Below are 21,903 nucleotides of genomic sequence, written 5' to 3'. Positions count from 1 at the left end.
AAGGAACTGTATCATGAGGGACTTGCTAGAGGGTATGGTGGCAGGAAAGAGAGGGAGAGGACAAAGAAGACTACAATTAATGAACGATGTCAAAACAGAGAAGTCGTACGTGAAGATGAAGTGGTTAGCGGAAGACCGTGGAGCATGGAAGCTTCTCAGTTGTAGCAAATGACCTGCCAATAATGGCAAAATACCTATGATAATGAGATGTGAAAATTGTTTAATATACTTTATTACAATGTAAGTTTGTGAAATCAACAAAAAACAATCTTCGAATATCACAACTTGAAACTTGTGTCCTTTGACGATATAGTTTGAGGATTTTAATAATTTTATTGTAGATCTTGTTGTCTATCTAAATTAAATAGGTTTCATCCTTGGTGAAATAAGAGCTGAAATAATTACGATGATATTATTAAATTAAGGAGATCAATAAATTTCGTGTAATCAACAGTAGTCGCTTTAACCGTCCAAACTTATGTATGAATCATTTCCTCTTATATAATTATTCAAGAAAGAAACTATGAAACTGCATTATGAAAGCAGTTACATAACTAAAATATTATGCAGACATCCGCAAAACACACAAAACAAGATATGAACATTACATGCAATTTAACCCAATGAAGACATGTTATATCTGTGAATAAATACTGAGTATGATTGTATGTACTTATGTCTCTGCGGCTTAAAATGTATATGATATACAACGAAGGAAATGAATAAATGACAATTATAGCAATAAATAATCAATTAATTGCGATGCAAAATAAATATAACATTGAATATGTTAATTTATTAGCACATAGCACTAATAACTAAAGTATTAATTTAAACGTAAATTCTGTAAAACTAATAACTGAATGTTGTATAATTTTAATCCTCTATATTTTTGCTTGTTTATCTTTATTTGTTCTATTGTCGCATGTTTCTGCATAAGTAATGTATTTACAACCAATTTCTTATGCTAAAAATATATCAGGTCGTCTAAAAAGTATTGAGTCTTTTGCAGACGAGATAGCGTTAGTGTTCCAAATCTCAGATTACATGAGTCGCAACAGGTCATCCGTAACGTCATTTGGCACCTGACAGTTGAATCTAGTAGATATGCAAAAAGTGGTAAAACTCTTACAATCAGATGTAACGTAATGCGCCGTGAAAATGAGCGAAAACTTTCCATAAAATTACCTTACATTTAAAATTGTATTTCAATAAAACGGCAGATGTGCAGACCTATGAAGAAATTTGTGCTGTTTATGGGAGAGATACGCCGAGCACGTTATGTAAAGAACAGCCAAAATATTGTGCAGTCGCTTTCGTTCTGGAAACTTGTAATGGAGCAGTTTGATCTCCATTACAGTATAAGATTATCTTTCTTTTTATATGCCCTTAATGTTTATCTTTACCAACATCAAAAGTTATTAGTTACTGTTAGTATTGCATTTATGCCATTATTTCTGTTATTTCGTAGTGTCTTATGTTAATGTTGGGTTACAATTAATATGCGCCACCGGTGTGTTGGCGTTAATGGCCGTGAAATTATAGCCAGTTGTCTTCTTTTTCCTCTGTTAAATTGAAATTTTCTGCTGTTTTTGTAATTAGTGATTGAAAAAGAAATATCTGTGTTGATCAAGAGAACAAATAAGTATGTTGTATTAGATCCAATAGTCTGGAATCCGTGAGGATTCCGTAACTGGATTGTCTTCTCTTCTGTTCATAGATAACATCTTTCACATCAGGAAAAATAAAATATCTTTAGTTCATCACAAACTTCAATGTCAAATATGCTCGTAGTGGGCTACCAAGCAGGAAAATCGGATGATATTCTGAAAAATGCCGAGCAAAACCAGTAAGTAAGCAGTCATGACATTGCCAATGACCTCAACGTACATCACCAAAAAAGTGTTAAACGATTTGAGGAAATCTGTCCACTAAAAGAAGCTCGACGTTTGGGTGCCACATGATCTGATTCAAGAACATTTACTCGATCGAATTTTCATATGCAAATCTCTAATGAAACGTAACTAACTCGAGCCATTTCTGAAGCGGCTGGTTACGAGTGATGAAAAGAGTGGATAACCTATGAAAACAATGTGCGAAAAAAGATCGTGGTCGAAGCACGGATAAGCTCCACAATCTGTGGCAAAGCCCACGCTAATGCCGAGGAAGATTATGCTGTGCCTTTGGTGTGATTGGAAGAGCATCGTGCATCACAAACTGCTGTCGCCGGGCAGAACGATACACTCGAACCTATACTGTTGAAAATTAGAGTAAGGCACCTAACAATTTAAAATAAATGGCCAGAACAAGTCAACAAGTAGGGTGACGTATCCACGATGACAAAGCCAGATCGCAAACATCTTTAACGACCCGTCAGAAATTTAGAGAACTTGGATGGGAGGTTTCAATGTACGTATTCATCATATAGCCCGAACCTGGCACCGTTACGCTATCATTTGTTTTTGTCTCTGCAGAACACCCAGAATGGTGTTAAGCTAGTATGAACAGAGGCCTATGAAAACTACGTGACCCCATTTTTTGACCAAACACCACAGAAGTTCTACAGCGACGAAATTATGGTGTTGCCTAAAAATGGCATAAGGTTATCGAACAAAAATGGTGCATATGTGCTTTCATTACATTATTTTCAAATTACGAATTTATTCTTAATTTTGACCTCGAAAGGCTCAATATTTTTTTAGACAACCTGACATATGCTCTTTCTTTTTTTAACCATCTTTATTATCTCTAATTAACTGTTTCCTGCTTTACCTGAATGTAATTAACTTTTTATTCCTACTTTGCTTTTGGGAAATGGAATTCAAACTAACATAGTAAAATGGGATTAATGAGAAAACGTTCAAGTACGAATAACTTAAGCTTGCCAATTTGGGAATATTACATGGTATATTTTAGTCGTCTTCTTTCCGGAGATTATCTCAGATAAATCTCCTATCTCGCATCTTTGCGAAGTTCGAACACGAAATACAATATCTTGAAGGAGCCATTGATAACACCCAGATGCGTCACATGAAGGTGATGGCTTTCACAGTTACAACATACGGTACCAGGGTAACAGTTACAACGCTACTATACAGACAAAAATCTATACTCTTACCTTTTCCTATGCCCCACATAGCCTGCAAAACATTCCACCTTTGCAAAGTGGCATCTCTCTCATCCCCATAGAGATTAACGCAGAATAGAGAGCTATATAAAGCTTCATTAGGGTTCAACTGCTGCTGCTGCTGTTGTTGTTGTTGTGTTAAACCTACAAATTAAAAACAATTAATGAATATATCAATACACAGTTCGCTCAAAACGTCGCTCCGCAACTGGATATAGGAACAACAAAACCTAAATAACAATGTGCTTACCTTTGTACCCGTAGTTCTCGTCGTTTCAGTTAGTATTAGGAATTGAAATTGATTTCTGGGCTTTCGGTATCTATGACCCGCCATTTATGAGAAGTGACGTTCCTCGGTGATCAAAATGAATGGTGAACAAGGAAGCGTCCTTTGGAAGCTCAGGATGGCTGATCTGAAAAAGCTCTAATACTTTTTCGACCGAGTATTGAACCCGGGACCGCTCGCACTAAAGGCGAGAGCGTTAGCGCTACGCGGGACCACTCTTCGTTGGTATTTCGTGCCTGACATTTAACATGCAATATCTAGCAAACGGTACAAGCTACGGTAAAACTCATTACACCAATTAATTTCCAAGAAAATTGTACATGAATATGATGTATCACTTGCACATATTCCCATTTGAAGAACAAAGTTGAATTCAATATGACGAATCCAAGATGGCGGCCGAGGTGGTTAACATGTGTCAGAAAAGCAGTACTTGATCCAATTTGTTTTACATATGCCTATATTCATGTTCAGTTACATCTAACGAAACTAAAAGGTTTTTTTTTGTCCAAGCGTTACAGTAGTGTATGATTGAATTTCGGATATATGAAGGCCCATAAATATGCAAATTACCGGTATGAGGCGCTAAAATTAGTACAATACACATTGGACCGCGGAGAACTTTGCTCATGAATCAATTTTCACGAATCCCGAGGGGACACTTCGCGAATGTACTTTGTTAGCCACCGCGGCTCCAACTTTCAACTTCATATGTGAAGCACTGTAGTCAGATCGAATTTATATTGAGCTAAACCTGCGATTAGTTTTGAGTTTTTAGATAATTTCGTAAGTCCCAGAATAAGAACCTCTAAAGATCTGTAAATGGAATAAAATTTCTTAAACACACTTCTTTCGATGTTGGAGTAAGAAATGTAATTCCACTTTTTCAATTTTGTGTCCTAACTCACAGATGATTTGATAAGCCTGAAGTAGAAGAGGGCATTATCGACTTCTCTTGAGTCTAGCGGAAATCTCTGAAAAGACCAGTTTCTCTTTGTAGTATTTCTTGTACGTTGACAAGGAATTTTCAACCTTGTTCGAGGTTTCACAGAAAAATTAATACCGTTGGTGTGGCCTATTTTCTTCATTCTTCCGTAAATGCCTGGCCAAAGGGGTAACGAAACCCATTTTTTGTAATTTTTAACTTTTTTCTCTGGTCTAATGTGATATTCTCATGCATATTTTTTTTTTTTTCAATTTTTGTAGGATGTAGAAATTACAACCTTTTATGATCATGACTTCCTCACGAGTCACAATATTAATATAAACTAAAATGAAGAGGATATCGGGTGCAAAGGTAAGTACATTGTTATATATTAAGATGTACCTTATAGGATCTATTCAGTAATTGTGCTAGCAAAATTTATTGCATTGAAAGGTAGCTTTCAGTTTTCCGTAAATATTGACCATCAAAATTATTAGTCTATAAAAGCAGTGTACTTACAAAGACAATTTTCTAAGATCAATGAACGACAATTTTTTTCCAGAATTAGTTAAGTCTCTTATTAAATACCTTTTACATGTAACATTTTACCATCATCCTTTTAAATCTTAGACATATTAGAGATTACCATGATTTGATAAAAACCAAGTGACAGGAATAGTTATATGTAATCTAATTACCTGGTCCTTGTGGGCCTCCAAAAATTGAAGATCCCCCTCCCAAGCCAGTAGGAGCTCCAAATCCAAAAGAAGTTCCTGCACCTGTGGTTCCTGTCTTTCCAAAACTTCCGAAGCCGCCAAATCCTGTTGCAGAAAAAAAAGTAACTAAAAACTAAGAAAATACTGCTTTAAAACAGCATTTTAAATTTTTATTCGATGTATTAATTTATCATCATGTTCCGCCCAAGAGATTCGTTTACCTAACTTAGTTAGGTGACATTACTAAGTAGTTAAAACATGAGGAGAGTAGATAGTTCCATTCCCCTGGGTTTAAAAGGATATATGGATGAAAATACCAATTGAGTATTACGATTAGGTATACCAGTATTCGAGAACTAAATAATGCTGACCCTGCTATACATGTCTATTAATATTTCTCCATTTAAGGCAGTATAACACGGAACTAGATTAACTGAATGTGAAAAATATATATTTAAAAAAAATGGAATTGCAAATAGTAAATATTGAATAATAAAATCAATCCTTGTAAAAGATTCCAGATGTCAATTACATGTTACTTGAAATATTTGACAAACTTTCATTGCCAACTTTCATAAATCTGACATTTTTTAAAATATGTATTCGTGTCTCAACCTCAACAATTAACGCTCTCGATGTCTTACAATGCTACTTCTGAGGATTTGTTTTATTTTCTTGATTTTCAAAATAAAAGAAATCACGTCACATCAAAATTTGAATTAAAGAGTTAAAAGGAGACAGATAAAAAATGACAGTGAATGAGGTGGAAAATTTAGTGATATTAGAATTTGAGAGGCAATAAGAAAGAAAGAAAAACAAAAATAAATAAATAAAAACACAAGTTGTCATGACAAATTTACATAGTCTAGGACCACCACCGTTGACACCAACAGAGAGTGTTTAACTGAGCCATCATGCCGTTTTAACACTAGAGTATAAACGGAGATAACTTGTATACTATGTGCTTCAGAAGTGCAATGAGTATCCGATATGTGTCAGAGTGATATAAACTTTGCTAAAGACAGTAAAGAGGATCACAAGATTCCATATATGGGATATTTGCAGCAAGAAAACGCTCACAGCCTTTTATTGTAGGCAACCAAAACTTCTTTGATACTGTGCTGATTTCATTGAAGTTAGGGAATGTCAGTTTTTGAAAGGGTACGGATAGCCATTGTTAAAGTCAACATTAGACGGACTGACTCCATTAATGAACTCTAATTGCTCTAACTGTCTATTGCAAAAAAAAAAAAAAAAAAAAAAAAAAAAAAATTAAAAAATTGCTTTCCTTTAAAAATATAATGTGGGGTAACGGACATACATAATGCGCCCATAAAGTAACCGAACTTTTACAAACATCCCAACTCCCTTAACATTGTTACTGTAGTATGACAACACTGGAAAAACCTTTGTCTACAGCTTCCTATTAATGCCTGTTTAATGCAGTTTGTATCTGGGTAAGCATTTTAGCGACAAATGCATTTTAACGTGAAGTTGCCACACGAAACTGCTGAACGCTAAATTTCATCGTCCGCCACGATGCACTTCAGAAAGTTATTATTCCGTACTGCAGTAGCCACCAAATCCTTACATTACTCTTTCCTGTCAAAAATGCGATACATTTTGCAAAACAAGCACACACATTCCTCATTGTCAGGTCCTTGGACTAGAGCTCTGAAATTTTGTTCCGACACGGAAACCAGATGACAATACAACATTTTCATATGAATTTCGCTGTAGTTTGTCGTTCTACTGTAAAATTAGTGATTTAGAAAAAAAAAAAAATATAAATAACGTCTGCTGCTTATGCAACCCGACCTTCCACAGAAATGTAGCTGGTTGCAGAGGATAAGGCGCTCTGATGACCTTGCATCAACAAGTTCGAGCAGTCACATTTTGATAAGCTTTTCAAAAAAAAAAAAAAAAAAAAAAAAAAAAAAAAAAAAAAAAAAAAAAAGACTACACATTGGAATCATGTATTTTCAAATTATGGAAGATAAGACTAAAGCAGTGATTGCACGATGTTGAATAAAGACTAACAAGTAAAATAATAATAATAACCATAAAAAACTTCTAAAAACAATGCTTTTATAAAATCCACTGAAAAAAAGGAGAAAACATATTTTTTGTTGGAATAAAATGAAGAAAGTAAGACTGAAAACCAGTCCTGATCCTTAGGGCAAGGTCTTCCAACTTTTTATGTTTGAGAACTACTTTTTATTTCAGAAATCACTGACAGTCTACTCATCTTAATATACAGTAGATCAGTAGTGTACAATTGTAACGAACCTAAGGGCCGTAAGCGTGTGTACTACGAAATGGAAGGTCGCAGCTTAAAAAAGTTACTGCTTTTTTAAATTTCTTTTTTCCACTCTCCCCCCTGTCCCGCAACTTAATACAATACTGCCTATTCAAGAATATCAAAAATTCATCATATTGACGTAAACATGTTCCTACCTTCTACAATACCAAAATAAGCATTTTTGTAACTAATACGTTAAAAAAAGTTTCAAATACAGGGATGAGCTTCTATTTTTTAAAAAAGAGTGTTACGACATTACGGCTATTATGAATGAATAAAGACTGCTTAGCTTTAAAACATTTTATTGCACAGAGCAACATAAAATGATTGTAGTGCAAAGGGGTTGCCATTTATACTTAAAACTCTACAAAGTGAGCAATGTACTTTCTTTTAACGGGATTAATCCACTGGTACTACTCGCATTGGAATCAATAGTGAAAAACAGACTACCGGGGTCTATCTTCCACGATTTGCCGATCGACCGGTTGTCCACCTCTGCGTTAGGAAGTGCTTTTGTTTCCCATCTTCCACACACTTAAAGCTCCTTTTTATTGCACTTTAAAATAGCATTGCTTACGGTTATTATTACCTTTGCCTTAACCATAAACTAAAGGAACAAACAAAATAAAACAATCACTGCCAAAGGCTACAAGAGATGGAACTATTAAATAATCTAGTTTTACCGGAGGTGCCTGTTGACTGTTGTCCAATTCCCGTTGAGAACAAATTGGGGGCAGTAGAAGCCTGGGTCCCAAATGTGGGCCCACCACCGAACGGCGTTGAAGTAGCAGCTGCTCCTGTGCCAAATGAAGAAAATCCACCAGTTCCAGTACCAAACGGAGCAGTTCCTGTGGCCGCTGTAGATGTAGCTCCAAACGACGGCTGACTCTGAAATCCAAAACCACCTGTCGAAGCAGTAGGAGCCCCAGATGAAGCTAAATTTCCGAATCCTCCTACACCCGTAGATGTGCTTGTTGCTCCAAACAATGAAGGTGCAGTTGTAGGATTAGGATTGGAGAAAGAGAATCCAGGTTGACCTCCAAAACCTAACGAGAAGAAATACATAAACATCAGATATTACAAAACTATTAGCTTAACCATGTATTGGCCGAAATATAGAAGCATCTTACCTTCTGTCATAAATCTTTAGGAAACAATATTTTTACTGCATATTATAGACTTTTAAAAATGATACAAAGTTATATTTAGCAAGGAACATACGCGAAATTAACAATGCTTAACTATTGAGATACAAGTTACAAATCTACTTCTGAGTGGAAGCTAATCACCCCTAATTTTTGCTAGCTGGTGGAAATAAGAACAAGTTGATATTATTTTCACTACTGTAAACTGCGAAAACATAGCTTTACTAATTTATTTAACATTTATTAAAAGAAAAGTTGCAGTTTTAATATATACCGGTCATGCTCTTTATACTAAAGGAGACGTGCTAAATGAATTGGGATTATAAAGAAATAATTAATAAAATGAAAGTGTGGCCGGAGGGAAAGCAAAACCTTATAGAGAACCCACTCATGCAATGCTATACACTACAAAATTCATATAGCACGATCCAGGATTGCAGCAGAATTTTGAACACTCCAGTTTTTAAGTCTTGTGCACTCTATACACAGTATCACGAGCTTGTTCTATGGAAAACCCACCTCCTTATTCGTGTTACCATACTAGAAGTCATTATGATGTCGTACTGGTTCAGTGGTAAAGCGCTCACCTCTGCAGGGTGGGGTCCCTGGTTCCATCTCCCAGCTTGTGCCAAGTGGGCTTTGTGATGAACAAGCACCGTGCACTGGGTTTTCTCGGGGCTCTCCTGTTTTCCCCTACTTTAGTCTTTTCACCATTATGAACCATCATCATCTCCCTCGCCCTCGGTGCATAATCATGGGACTTTAACCTTTTAAAAAAAAATCAGCACCACAGTCTTCCTTAGCCTCGAAGAATAAACGTGGGACGTTATATTTTTTTACAAAATGAAGAATATCTGAATATTTCCATAAGAAAGGTTTAACGGCGCAGAATATCCACGTCAAAATGATTACTATATTAGATCACAGGTCTGACCTTTAAGTCTGTGAAAAAATGGACAATTAATGAATACAGGAGGGGAATCAGCATTGAAATAGGCAGTTGATCAGAAATGTCCATTGAAGCACTAAGCCAGAAAAAGACTGACTGACCATTAGGAAGATAACTGAGATAGTGGGGTTCAGGGTGGATTGATTTAAATCAGTCTGATTTAAATCACGATTTTAATCAAGATTTAAATCACTTGATTTTTTTAATAAAAATCGTTGATTTAAATCAAATTTCGAAATAAATTAATTTAAAGTGAAAATAAGTAGAATCCCGTTTCTGTTCTGTTATTTCGATTATGGAAGATAATATTCATAATACAATGAGACTCCAATGTATGTACAACACAGTATGAAAACGAGTATCATGCAGAGGATGATTAGGGAAAATCCCGTTTTGAACGGGTAACGGGAGAATCCTGCTTTCTTCTCTTCGTAACATAGGGTTTTTAAATCGTTAACTATTCCAACTGAGAAATCACCATCGACATTTAAGACAAAAATTCTTTTATGTCCACGTCTATTTGTTTGTTTCCAGATAATAGGGGCGTATTTAGATGGGCCCGATCCCCTTTCCGAAACAATAAATAAATAAATAAATAAATAAAACTTTAGGCGAAATTTATGTACTAAATACATAGAACGAAGTTCCTCGGGATCGTAATACGGCAAATTTTGGATGCGTTAAAATATCGAATAATACTTTTGATAAAGTGGATTCTTTCAAATATCTAGGATCAATATTTGAAACAGACGAAAACGATATCTACAAAGAAATTAAATGTCGACTAAAAGCAGAGAATTCATGTTATTATTCAGTTCAAAATCTCTTGTCGTCACGAATTCTGTCCAGGAATTTGAAGATTAAAATATATATGCTTGTTGTTCTCGGGGTGTCTAGAAGGAAGCATAATCAAATTCCCTGAGTTTCCCTGACAAAATTATAATTTTCTCTGACTGTCATTCTTTTTTTCTTAGTAACTCATGAAAAGTAACTTATATTTAAATCATGAAAATGAAATCTTTCAGTTTTACGTCCTACGATTATGCCAGTTAGGCTAAAGGAGACGGTGATGATGAGTAATGAATGAAATGAAGAAAGCGGGAGGAAACGGGAGAACCCCGAGAAAACCCACGACCACGGTGTTTGTCCACCACAAAGTTCACACGGTGCAAGCTGGGATCGAACCAGGGAACCCAAGCACCAGAAGTGAACGCTCTACCAGTGAGCCATTGCGCCCCTAACTTATATTTAAAGTGAACTGTAAGTTTTCACCATTGTTTATATGCTTATACAATATTCTACAGACGTACAAACGAACCAATTCATTTACCTGTAATTTATGACTATTTTAGTGGCATTTCTTCACCCCTCACAGCCTGGGAAAGATTTTTTCCTGATACACAATGAAATTCCCTGACATTTTCCCTGACCCTGCAAATTCCCTGACTTTCTCTGACTGGTAGACACCCTGCTTCTGTATGGTTGTGAAACATGGTCGCTTACTATGAGGGAAGAACGTAGACTGAAAGTATTTGAGAACAAGATCCTGAGACGAATATTCAGACCCAAGAGAAGCGGGAATGGGGGAAACTTCGTAACAAGGAACTACTTAATTTTTACGGTTTATCAAACATTGCTAGAGTCATCAAGTCTAGGAGACTCAGGTGGGCAGGTCATGTAGCCAGGATGGAAGAAAATAGGAACACTTTCAAATTCTTAACTGGAAGACCAATCGGAAAACGACCATTAGGAAGATCTAGGCGCAGATGGGATGACAATATTAAGATGAATCTCGCAGAAATAGGAATACAAAATAGAAACTGGATCCAGTTGGCTAAAGATAGAAGTCAGTGGAGAGTTTCCGTGAACGCGGCATTGAACCTCCGGGTTCCATAGGCCATAGAGTTAAACAGTTAATTTTGGGCGAAATTTATGTACTTTACATGTATTTCGTGCCGCTGGATAGTTTCGATGTTTTAAAAAATATACTCCTGCCAAATATCAGGAACTTTCGTGAAAAGAAAAGTGTTATGTTGATAAACGTTGCTAGTAAGACTATTCATGGCTTTGGATTAATTGTTTTAACAAAAGAGACACTGACCAAAGCTTAAAACTTTACTTTATTTTAAATTATAATTTGTAACTGTTTCGGATATCTAGCATATCCTTCTTCAGACACGATCGAAATTAATGAAAATTTCTGTATTTTCATTAATTTCGATCGTGTCTGAAGAAGGATATGCTAGATATCCGAAACAGTTACAAATTATAATTTAAAATAAAGTAAAGTTTTAAGCTTTGGTCAGTGTCTCTTTTGATAAACGTTGCTGTACGTTTTTTCCTTAATGCTTAAGAAATATTGTTTCGGATTGAAATAGGTTAACGATTGAGGATTAATTCGAAATTAAACCAAAATACTTTCACTTAAATGGCATAATTGCCATTTAATATTAATTCCTAATGTTTTTTCTCCAGTTCGCGACTTGTATTATACGAGGAGAAAGATTTGATTTAAATCAAAAAAATCGATTTAAATCAAAAAAATCTACAAAAATGATTTTTATTAAAAAAATCATGATTTTTTTCCACCCTGGTGGGGTTGTAAGCTATAAAACGTTGACAGAAAAATTACCCGTATCTGGAAACGAGATATGTTTACGCGAAACTGGAAACTTGTAATCCCTGACCAAAAGATGATCGGGTGCAATATTTCGAGAGGCTTTCCGGACAAATCTCGATTCATAATAATTAGTAGATGACACATGGATATATCATTATCAACCCGAGTCAATACATTGTTCCAAGCAGTAGAAACATCCTTCATCCCCATTTTAAAAAGAATCCCAAGTCAGTGACTTCAGCAGGAAAGGTGATGGATACTGTTTTTATTTATTTATTTATTTATTTATTCGGAGGGGATTGTGATTGTAGATTATCTTCCAAAAGGCGGAAACAGCAACTGAAGAATATTATAAAGACGTCCAACGAAAGCTGCGTGATCATACTTGAAAGAAGCGTTATGAGAAACTTTAAAAAGGCTCCTAACCATAAGGACATTTGCTCAACCTACAAGTTGGTACTGGTCACTGCAGCAATTCAGGATTGCTGCTTCGAATTGGACCCCATAGCCTACCCTTTATTATCGTGATTTGGCTCCTTTTTCATCTATTCTAATAGCTTAAAAAAAGAAATTGGAAGATTTTGATTTTGAAACCGATGATGACGTCTTGCGCACTGTTGATGACACACTGGAAGATTTTGATTTTTTTTTTTTCGAATATCGATTTGTAGCGCTTGTAAGTTGAAAAGTAACACTATACTTGAATCTCAGGTGCTCCTTTTATAGTTAGGCCCAGAAATTTCTTAACATCCCTCGTACGTTATTTTACGATTGATTTGATTATCCCTGCAAGGTAAATACGAGCTTTTTTTTTTAAAAAAAAAGTCTAAGTTCAACATGCACTGAAACGATTTGCAAATTTGGTTATCTTTTTATTCTTGATAAATCAGGGTTTCCACATTCTGGAAGAATGCAACCCCAAATCAGAAGAAGATTTACTCGTGAGTCCGCGACTACACCAATCCGTGCATTTAGCACAAGCACCACTTATGCATTACAAAATGAAATATTATAAATGTGTGTGGAGACTACTTCTAATTTGATTCAGTGTCATGAGTACGACTCAAATTTCTATGACTTAAAAACTTTGAATACATATACGCATTTGTGATCTAAAAATGACATAATATGACTGAATGACTCATAAAAATAAATAAAAATTTCAGAGAATAGCGAAGCCTACGAAGTTATTTTGTACTGACATGTGAGAGAAGCCCGCACCTAGAAATTTTTGTAGAGAGGAGTCCAAGCTTTTGGGGGAAGGCGAAGTCCAATACTACAAGCCACTACGTCTATTGAACGGATATTATGCTGCACTCGAAAAGACGTTAAGTAGTTGGTACAATACTTCTACCTATATTTTCAGAAAAAAAATGACAGAACTAGATTGTTTTTACAAGAGAAAGAGTTCAGATCAAGTTTAACTCGTAAGAATAAATGCTTATGTTACATCAATCATTTCCCTGTTAAACATGTATAGTTTTATTAAGAAAGTGTAGAAATGTATATTGAGTTAGGAAGTTTATTTTGAGATCCGGATCCGGCTGACCCCCATGGATGTGGCCCTCTACCGAATAAATATCTTTTAAGATCTGAAGCACTGATTACAGCATATCGCTTAACCCCATAAAAAGAAAACTGAATATCCCTTTCCTCATTGCTAACCCTATCAAAGAGAATTTCTGAGTAATATGTGATACTCTCTTGCCTGAAATAATACCAAAAACATTGCATCACTTTGCATCACTTGCATTGTTTTTGCATCACTTTGGATCCCCCTCCCCCAAAAAATCTAAAATATGGTTCAAATACGCATTTATATGACCACAGAACAGTCAAAAAACGTTTATACTTAATTATTCATGTAATAATAATCTCTATATACAAAAATGAAATTGACTATGTTTCTGACTTTGTAACTCTTGAACGACCCGACCGATCTTGATCAAATTTTAACATTGGTGACGTTCGGGCTTGGGATCGTGATACTAATTCACTTTGACGGCTCAACGTAGGGGAGGGAGAGGATATATATATATATAGGGTGTTAATCAACTATACCGACAAACTGTAAAAGGTGATTCACATCAAAATAAGAGAAAAAGTCCATATGGACCTATGGCGAAAAGTGCATAGTTTCAGAGCTAGGGCTGAGCAAATTCGCGAAAAATCTAAATTTCAACAGGACCTATTTCGAATTCCAGAAACTGTGGATCGTAGTCCTTATCAGCCTAAAAAAGCCACGTACACACAATCCACTAGTGAATATGTCAAGGATGTAATTCTCAGATATGCTCTAAATAGAGTTTTCAGACACACCCTGATTTCAATGAGAGTCCAAAATAGACAAATAGTAAGCCTTGACAACGGACATCCAATGATTTGGAGGAGAGTCGGAAGTGTCAGGAACCGGCAGCTCCATGATTTTTTTGCGTTCGGAATAATGCGTGATGCAATGTATTTCGTCACGGTATTTTCACGTTTTCTTCACTTATAAGCATGAAAAAAAATATTGCAGCATGCGTTTTCCCGAATACGAGAAACCGTGCTGCTGACCACCCTTAACACTTCCGACATCGCGCCAAAGGAGTCTGTGTTCACTGCCATCAAGGCTTATCGTTTGCCTATTTTGGACCAATCATAAAGTCAGAGCATATCTCAAAATTCCGTTGTTGGTATGTCTAGGAATTTCACCCTGTATGGAATACTCTGTACACGCATTGAAATTTTTTTGCATTGCGTATGCGTGACGTAATTTACGCTAATAAGGACCACTATCCACAGTTTCTGGAATTCGAAATAGGTCCTGTTGAAATTTAGATTTTTCGCGAATTTGCTCAGCCCTTGCTCTGAAACTATGCCCTTTTCGCCATAGGTCTATATGAACTTTTTCTCTTATTTTGATGTGAGGAATAACCTTTTACAGTTTGTCGGTATAGTTCATTAACACCCTGGATATATATATATATATATATATATATATAAAGGTAAACGCGCCTGAATTCGACAGGCACCCGAATTCGACATACCTGTGCTTAAATGTTGTGAAATAAGCGTAAGATGTCATCCCTGCGATCGTGAATAGAAGTGGCAACATTATGAGAGTGTCTTTTCTCGTGTCAAAAGTGCGGTTACAGTAGATGAGTCATATGTATGGAGAAAAGAAGTACATTGTCGTGTGTGTGATACACTCTTCGAGAAAAAACACATAATCTTAAGGAAATCATAAGACGGCAAGTTATTTTCGTAAGACTTTTATTAAAGTTAGGTTTGCTTCAAGCAAATAGTGGTACTTTAATGTTGTAAAGGAGTTTCAATCAGTGCGTTTTGTTTTCTTCTGTGAGGACAAAGATTGTGATGTAACATGAAAGGGGGGTTGTCGAAAACACGAACCTTTATTTGTAACGTGAACCGGGTTTCGACAAGGTTGTCGAATTCACGCTCAGTAGTGCAAATACAATTTTAACTGAATATCTAAACGTACAAGTGTGTTCAAAGTCTTTCATAAAGCTATTTGTTGCATAATTCTCCGATAGTTGTAACCTCAGTTCGACATGGAATGTCGAAATCAGGTTCCAGCATGTCGAATTGATTATCATCGAAGTAACTACTCAGTTCAGAAAATTTGTGTTCTTTTGCCCGTCTGATAATTTCTGCATAATAATAAAACAATATTTGAAGCTGAGAAGAGATTACTACTACTAATAATGCCGACTTAATGTTTTACATGGATATAATTGAAGGTGTCGAATTCAGATACCGCAACTGTCGAAACCAGGCGAAGTGTGTCGAATTCGGGTTCCATTGACGAGTGCCAGTTTCATAAAAAATTTTAACATTAGCATTTGAACCTTGAAGTGACTTTTAGTATTAGTAGAGACTGTACATTTCAAGGAAAAAAATGGGCCAACACTCACCAATATTATGGCCACAATAGGCAATTGATTTTGAAAAAGGTCCTTAACCTGTCGAAATCCGGTGCGTTTACCTTACGTATATATATATATATATATATATATAAGAACGGAAAAGACCAATATTAGTGTAGAATCTGTAGTTTTTAGGGTCGCTGAGATGAACAATGACACTTTCGATTCAGTTTAAGTCCAAATTTAGCCCTGCAACTTGGGGAGGGGAGGAGAAGATATATATATAAGACTGATCGAAAAAATGAAATGAAATCTTTGAGTTTTACGTCCCACGGTTATGCCGGTTAGGCTAAAGGAGAGGACGATGATGAGTAATGAATGAAACCGTAGAATTAAGAAAGTGGAAGGAAACGAGAGAACCCCGAGGAAACCCACACACACGGTGTTTGTCCAACACAAAGTTCACTTGACGGGGGTTGGGATCGAACCCTGGATCCCAAGCACCAGAGGTGAACGCTCTACCACTGAGCCACCGCGGCCTCATAAGAATGATCGAAAAATAATGGTGATATGTAAAAATAATTGAAAATGACTGATATTAGTGTTGAATTCATAGTTTTTGGGGTCCGTAAGTTGACTAGTGACAGTTTTGCTGATCTTTATATCCAAAATGAAACGTATTCTCTCCGTGCGAAGAATGGGTATTCTAATAATAATAATAATAATAATAATAATAATAATAATAATAATAATAATAATAATAATAATAATAATAATAATAAAAGGATAAAAATATGACAGCACAGAATTTCGAATTTTAGTCATGACTATAACTGATAATAATCAAAACTGATTTTACGATTTAGTTCAGCTTTATCGCATTACAAACAGTTCTTTCTAAGAGAGAATAAATCTGTAACATGTCAGAGTCGATCCAGTTGTATTGAATGGATATGAAAGTAATAGGATCAAAGAGGTCTTTTGTTCGCGAAGCGACGAATCTCTGGTGTTTTGAAACAACACAAGATATCAAAAATCATACATACAAGATGCTAGTTTTATCATCATTTGCACAAAATGAGTTTCGCAGTTAAGTTTCGGCGGAAGTCCCGGGCGTCGGGTGTAAGCGTGTCTTCATGATAAAAGTTCGTTTAATGCATTGCTATCTCGTACAGGATATGAACTTCCACTTTTGAGTAACCATTCCACCAACAAAGCCATGAAACCAAGAAACAATTTCCCATTTTAGTTGATTGATTTGAAGAAAATGTTTTTTTATATTTTTGTGTAACAGTTTAAATATTCCTACTTTTTCTTGGTTAAATTAACGAGCTATTGCTTTAAATCTGTTAAAATATTTGGTGTTTTTTTTATCATATAGAACTACAAAAGCGAAATTAGTAAAATAAAAAAAGTCAGCCATTGAGCAAGAAAAACATGACATTTTCACGGTAAACGTCATCACGATTATGCCCTTTAGGCTAAAAAGAAACGTGTGATTACCAAAAATGAATGATTATAGAATATTTGATGGAATAATAATAATAATAATAATAATAATAATAATAATAATAATAATAATAATATGGAAGAAAACGAAAGTACCCTAGAATTTCCGAAGACATCATGCCCATCACACACTTATATAGCCTGAGTGTGAACAAGGGACCCTTAGTGTAAGAATTAAGTGTCCTACTCCGCAATTGTTGACAAATTCTGACATACTAAAACATTCCAAAACATATAATCTCTCTATGTACATTGTCCACACTATGTTAAGTATGGGGGGGGGGGCAGTGCTCACCTCCGCTCACTGACCAACACTATGTGCGTTGTTGATTTGCAAGGTGTTCTTCTGTTTCCTCCCACTTTCTTAATTCCATTATTATAATCTATCTCACACCTCAGTGTCCCTTATCCCCTGTGCATAAGCATGTGACAGCAAACTCAATAAACAAGTATTCTAATATGAACTAAGCAGTGTCGGCTCTTGAGGCAGAAAAATTAATCTGTCATTAGCTAAGTTTCTTTCTCTATCTTAGTGGTTCTCTACCTGGCGGGCGCGCTCCCTGAAGGGTGGGAAAACCGAGCAAAGGGGCGAATGCTACCGACTGAAATAAAATATAATGGCAATCTAAACTAGGAACGACCAGAACCGGTTCCTGGTGGAACCATTTTCGGGACTGAACGGATCCGGTTCTAGATCTGGTTCCGGAACCGGTTTTTCGGATCCAGGTCTGGAACAGGTTTTTCGGATCCAGGTCTGGAACCGGTTCCCAAGATCCGGTTCTGGAACCGGGTTTTCAGATCCAGGTCTGGAACCGGTTCTGAAAACCGGATCTTCAAGAACCGGTTCCGCTGGAACCGAAAATTTGTGACCATTCCTACCGTGGCTGCTGGCAGGCTGTGAACAGTGTGCTAGATGAAATAGTGGAATCAACAGGCAGGCGCCCAGGTGGCGGCCGCTTGTCTTATTTGGCTAAATAAACTGGGTAACTGGCAAACTCATTGTCTAAACAGGCAAACTGGCCAACTAATTTGGCTAAACACCCACTGGTGGAACAAAATCTTTTTCTGGGGGCACAAGCGGGTCTGGGCGGGGAGGGCACAAGCGCATGGTCCTCTTTGCAGTGTTTTGAAGGTGAACTTTGTGTCTCCTTTACGGGTCTTTGGGGGCTTTCGGATCAAGGTCTGGAACCAGTTCCTAAGATCCTGTTTTGGAACCGGGTTTTCAGATCCAGATCTGGAACCGGTTCCTTAGATCCGGTTCTGGAACCGGGTTTTCGGATCCAGGTCTGAACCGGTTCCTAAGATCCGGTTCTGGAACCGGGTTTTCGGTTTCAGGTCCGGAACCAGTTCCAGAATCGGTTCTGAAAACCGGATCTCCGAGAACCGGAACTTTGTGGCCATTCCTAATCTAAACATGAAACTGATCTTTGTGATCGTCTTACGGGTAAGCGGTTATTACACAGATTGAAATTAATTTTTGAACGTAGTTATCAATTACCTCGAACTTGGCTTTTTATCATGTTACTTTGATCAAAAAGTATGTCCTAAGGGGGAGTTGGTAGGCCATGCAAAAAAAAGGGGGGGTATCTCACAAACCAGTTGAGAGCAAGATCAAACTCGACATGTAAACTCCTCGTTAAAAATAAACGAACCCGTGTCCTTGAGTTTTTGAAAAATTCTCGTCTAAAGGGGGGCCAAGGGAGGCCTTTTATTTATATATTTTTTCCACAGTAAAGGTGACGTTGTCTGTTGTTTATAATTGCTTAACGAGAAAACGTCTGAACCGTTTGATACGCATTTTGTAACATGATTAGTATCAATCTCAAGCTGGGCTTTTATCATGTTACTTAAGGACGTACCTTACCCCCAGCGATTTGTCTTCCTCTTCACCTGAAAAAGTGGCGTGCGTCAAAGTGTTTCAACGACAGTGAATTGCTCAAAACATTCAGTTCTACAGTGGCTGCACTCTCAGGCGGCAGATTTTTATACAGAGGTTATACGGAAGATTCTCTGCCACCCCACGCTACCAAAAATGTCTGGAAGATCGTCGAAAAATAGCCAAGGTATGTACTTATACATCACAATAAATTTCTTCTAATATCATCTTCTTGCTATTCTAAAATATCGGCCTTTTTGTGACATATGCGTCATATTTTTGGTCCCATGTGTATTTATGATCAGTAGTGGATCGTTTCTTAGACGATGAACGTAGGCTGGAAATACTAAATTTTACATCTAAACAGAATAAAATAACGATATATATATATATATATATATATATATATATATATATATATATATATATATATATATATATATATATATATATACTATGTGATCAAAAGTATCCAGACACCTGGTTGAAAATGACTTACAACTTTGTGGCGCCCTCCATTGGTACTGCTGTAGCCTTGACGACAGCTTCCTCTCTCGCAGGCATACTTTCAATCAGGTGCTGGAAGGTCTCTTGGGGAATAGCAGCCCGTTCTTCACGGAGTGCTGAACTGAGGAAAGCTATCGATGTAGGTCGGTGAGGCCTGGCACGAAGTCGGCGTTTCAAAACATCCCAAAGGTGTTCTATAGGATTCAAGTTAGGATTCTGTGCAGGCCAGTCCATTACAGGGATGTTATGGTCGTGTAACCACTCCGCCACAGGCCGTGCAGTATGAACAGGTGCTCGATCGTGTTGAAAGACGCAATTGCCATCCCCGAATTGCTCTTCAACAGTGGGAAGCAAAGTGCTTAAAACATCAATGTACGCCTGCGCTGTGAGAGTTCCACGCAAAACAACAAGGGGTGCAAGCCCTCTCAAACAAAAACACGACCACACCATAACACCACCACCTCTGAATTTTACTGTTGGCACTACACACGCTGACAGATGACGTTCACCGGCCATTCGCCATACCCACACACTGCCATCGTATCGCTACATTGTGTACCGTGATTCGTCACTCCACACAACGTTTTCCCACTGTTCAATCGTCCAATGTTTACGCTCCTTACACAAAGCGAGGCGTCGTTTGGCATTTACCTGCATGATGTGTGGCTTATGAGCAGCCGCTCGACCATGGAATCCAAGTTTTCTCACCTCACGCCTAACTGTCATAGTACTTGGTGTGATCCTGAAGCAGTTTGGAATTCCTGTGTGATGTTCTGGATAGATGTCTGCCTATTACACTTTACGACCCTCTTCAACTGTCGGCGGTCTCTGTCAGTCAACAGATGAGATCGGCCTGTATGCTTTTGTGCTGTACGTGTCCTTCACGTTTCCACTTCACTATCAGACACAGTGGACCTAGGGATGTTTAGGAGTGTAGGAATCTCGCGTACAGACTTCTGACACAAGTGACACCCAATCACCTGAACACGTTCGAAGTCCGTGAGTTCCGAGCAGTGCCCCATTCTGCTTTCTCACGATGTCTAATGACTACTGAGGTCGCTGATAATGAGTACCTGGCAGTAGGTGGCAGCACAATGCACCTAATATGAAAACGTATGTTTCTGGGGGTGTCCGGATACTTTTGATCACATAGTATATTTTCAACCGATTGCTGCTTTTTTTCTTTTCCTTTTTTCTTTTTGTCCTCGATGTTTTAATAGATTTCGTGTTATACTTTTTTTCTTATACAGGGAAGGTATTAGTTTGGTAACTTTTCTGGGAGGCCGCTAGGAAGGTCTAAAGTGGAATATCCTATGGTTCAGAAGTTTTGTCCATTTAATGCGTCCAATCACACAGCTGGAGCTGTTGTGACATGGTTTGAAGAATATCGGGATTGAGGTTGAGCATCTCCCCTGGCCCTGCCCAATCCCGGACCTGAAAATAACTGAACATTAGTAGTCCGTTCTGGAGACACTAATCCCGAGCAGATTTACGCCTTCATCTCTCACGGAACTCAGTGATGCACTGCACGGGAATGGTACAATAGTATTGCACTTGCTACTATTCATGATCTGAAATGACACCACTTCACCTCACAACAGGAAATGTTTTGAGGGTGAAAGGTGGCCCAATTCCGTATTAATCTTTACTTTATCAGCTGCACTTTTTCAGGTGTTTTCTATTAAATTTATGTATGTTGCTGTTGCATTTCTTTCGAAAGAAAAAATCATACTTATGTTACTGGATAGAACCAAGTTACCATTATAGATATAAATAATAATAATAATAATAATAATAATAATAATAATAATAATAATAATAATAATAATAATAATAATAAAGCAATAGCAAGTTTTTCATCCCCTCATATAAATCTATATTATCAGGTAGCCTACGTAAAATGCATTAAAAATAAATAAATAAAATAAGCTAATTAAAATTGAACAGTTCACTACGCTGCATAAATCTCCAAAATGTAAACTGTACAGACCCATCTGAAAAAAAGAGGGGAAGGCAGCTACCAGTAGACTAACACTTTGCACTGGTGATATCGCTTCACTCATTCCTATCGT

The 21,903-nt window shown here is 36.9% G+C and overlaps 1 protein-coding gene across 2 annotated transcripts in view; it reads right to left on the bottom strand.

Moving 5' to 3' along the window:
• Nup54 (nuclear pore complex protein Nup54) overlaps positions 1-21,903 on the bottom strand; it is a 132,910-nt gene that overhangs the window by 24,751 nt on the left and 86,256 nt on the right. For both annotated transcript variants that reach the window (XM_081752431.1, XM_081752432.1), the window contains 3 exons: positions 8,040-8,402; positions 5,037-5,159; positions 3,119-3,271 (listed from right to left, as the gene is read on the bottom strand). In XM_081752431.1, coding sequence (XP_081608557.1) covers positions 3,119-3,271; positions 5,037-5,159; positions 8,040-8,402 — 639 coding nt within the window. The remainder of the gene's footprint in view (positions 1-3,118; positions 3,272-5,036; positions 5,160-8,039; positions 8,403-21,903) is intronic.

The sequence above is a fragment of the Thermobia domestica genome, chromosome 3 (assembly GCF_964235325.1).
Source record: "Thermobia domestica chromosome 3, izTheDome1.hap1.1, whole genome shotgun sequence".
Classification (NCBI taxonomy): Eukaryota; Metazoa; Arthropoda; class Insecta; order Zygentoma; family Lepismatidae; genus Thermobia; species Thermobia domestica.
Note: the sequence above shows the minus strand (reverse complement) of the source record. Positions and strands in the feature narration are given on the sequence as shown.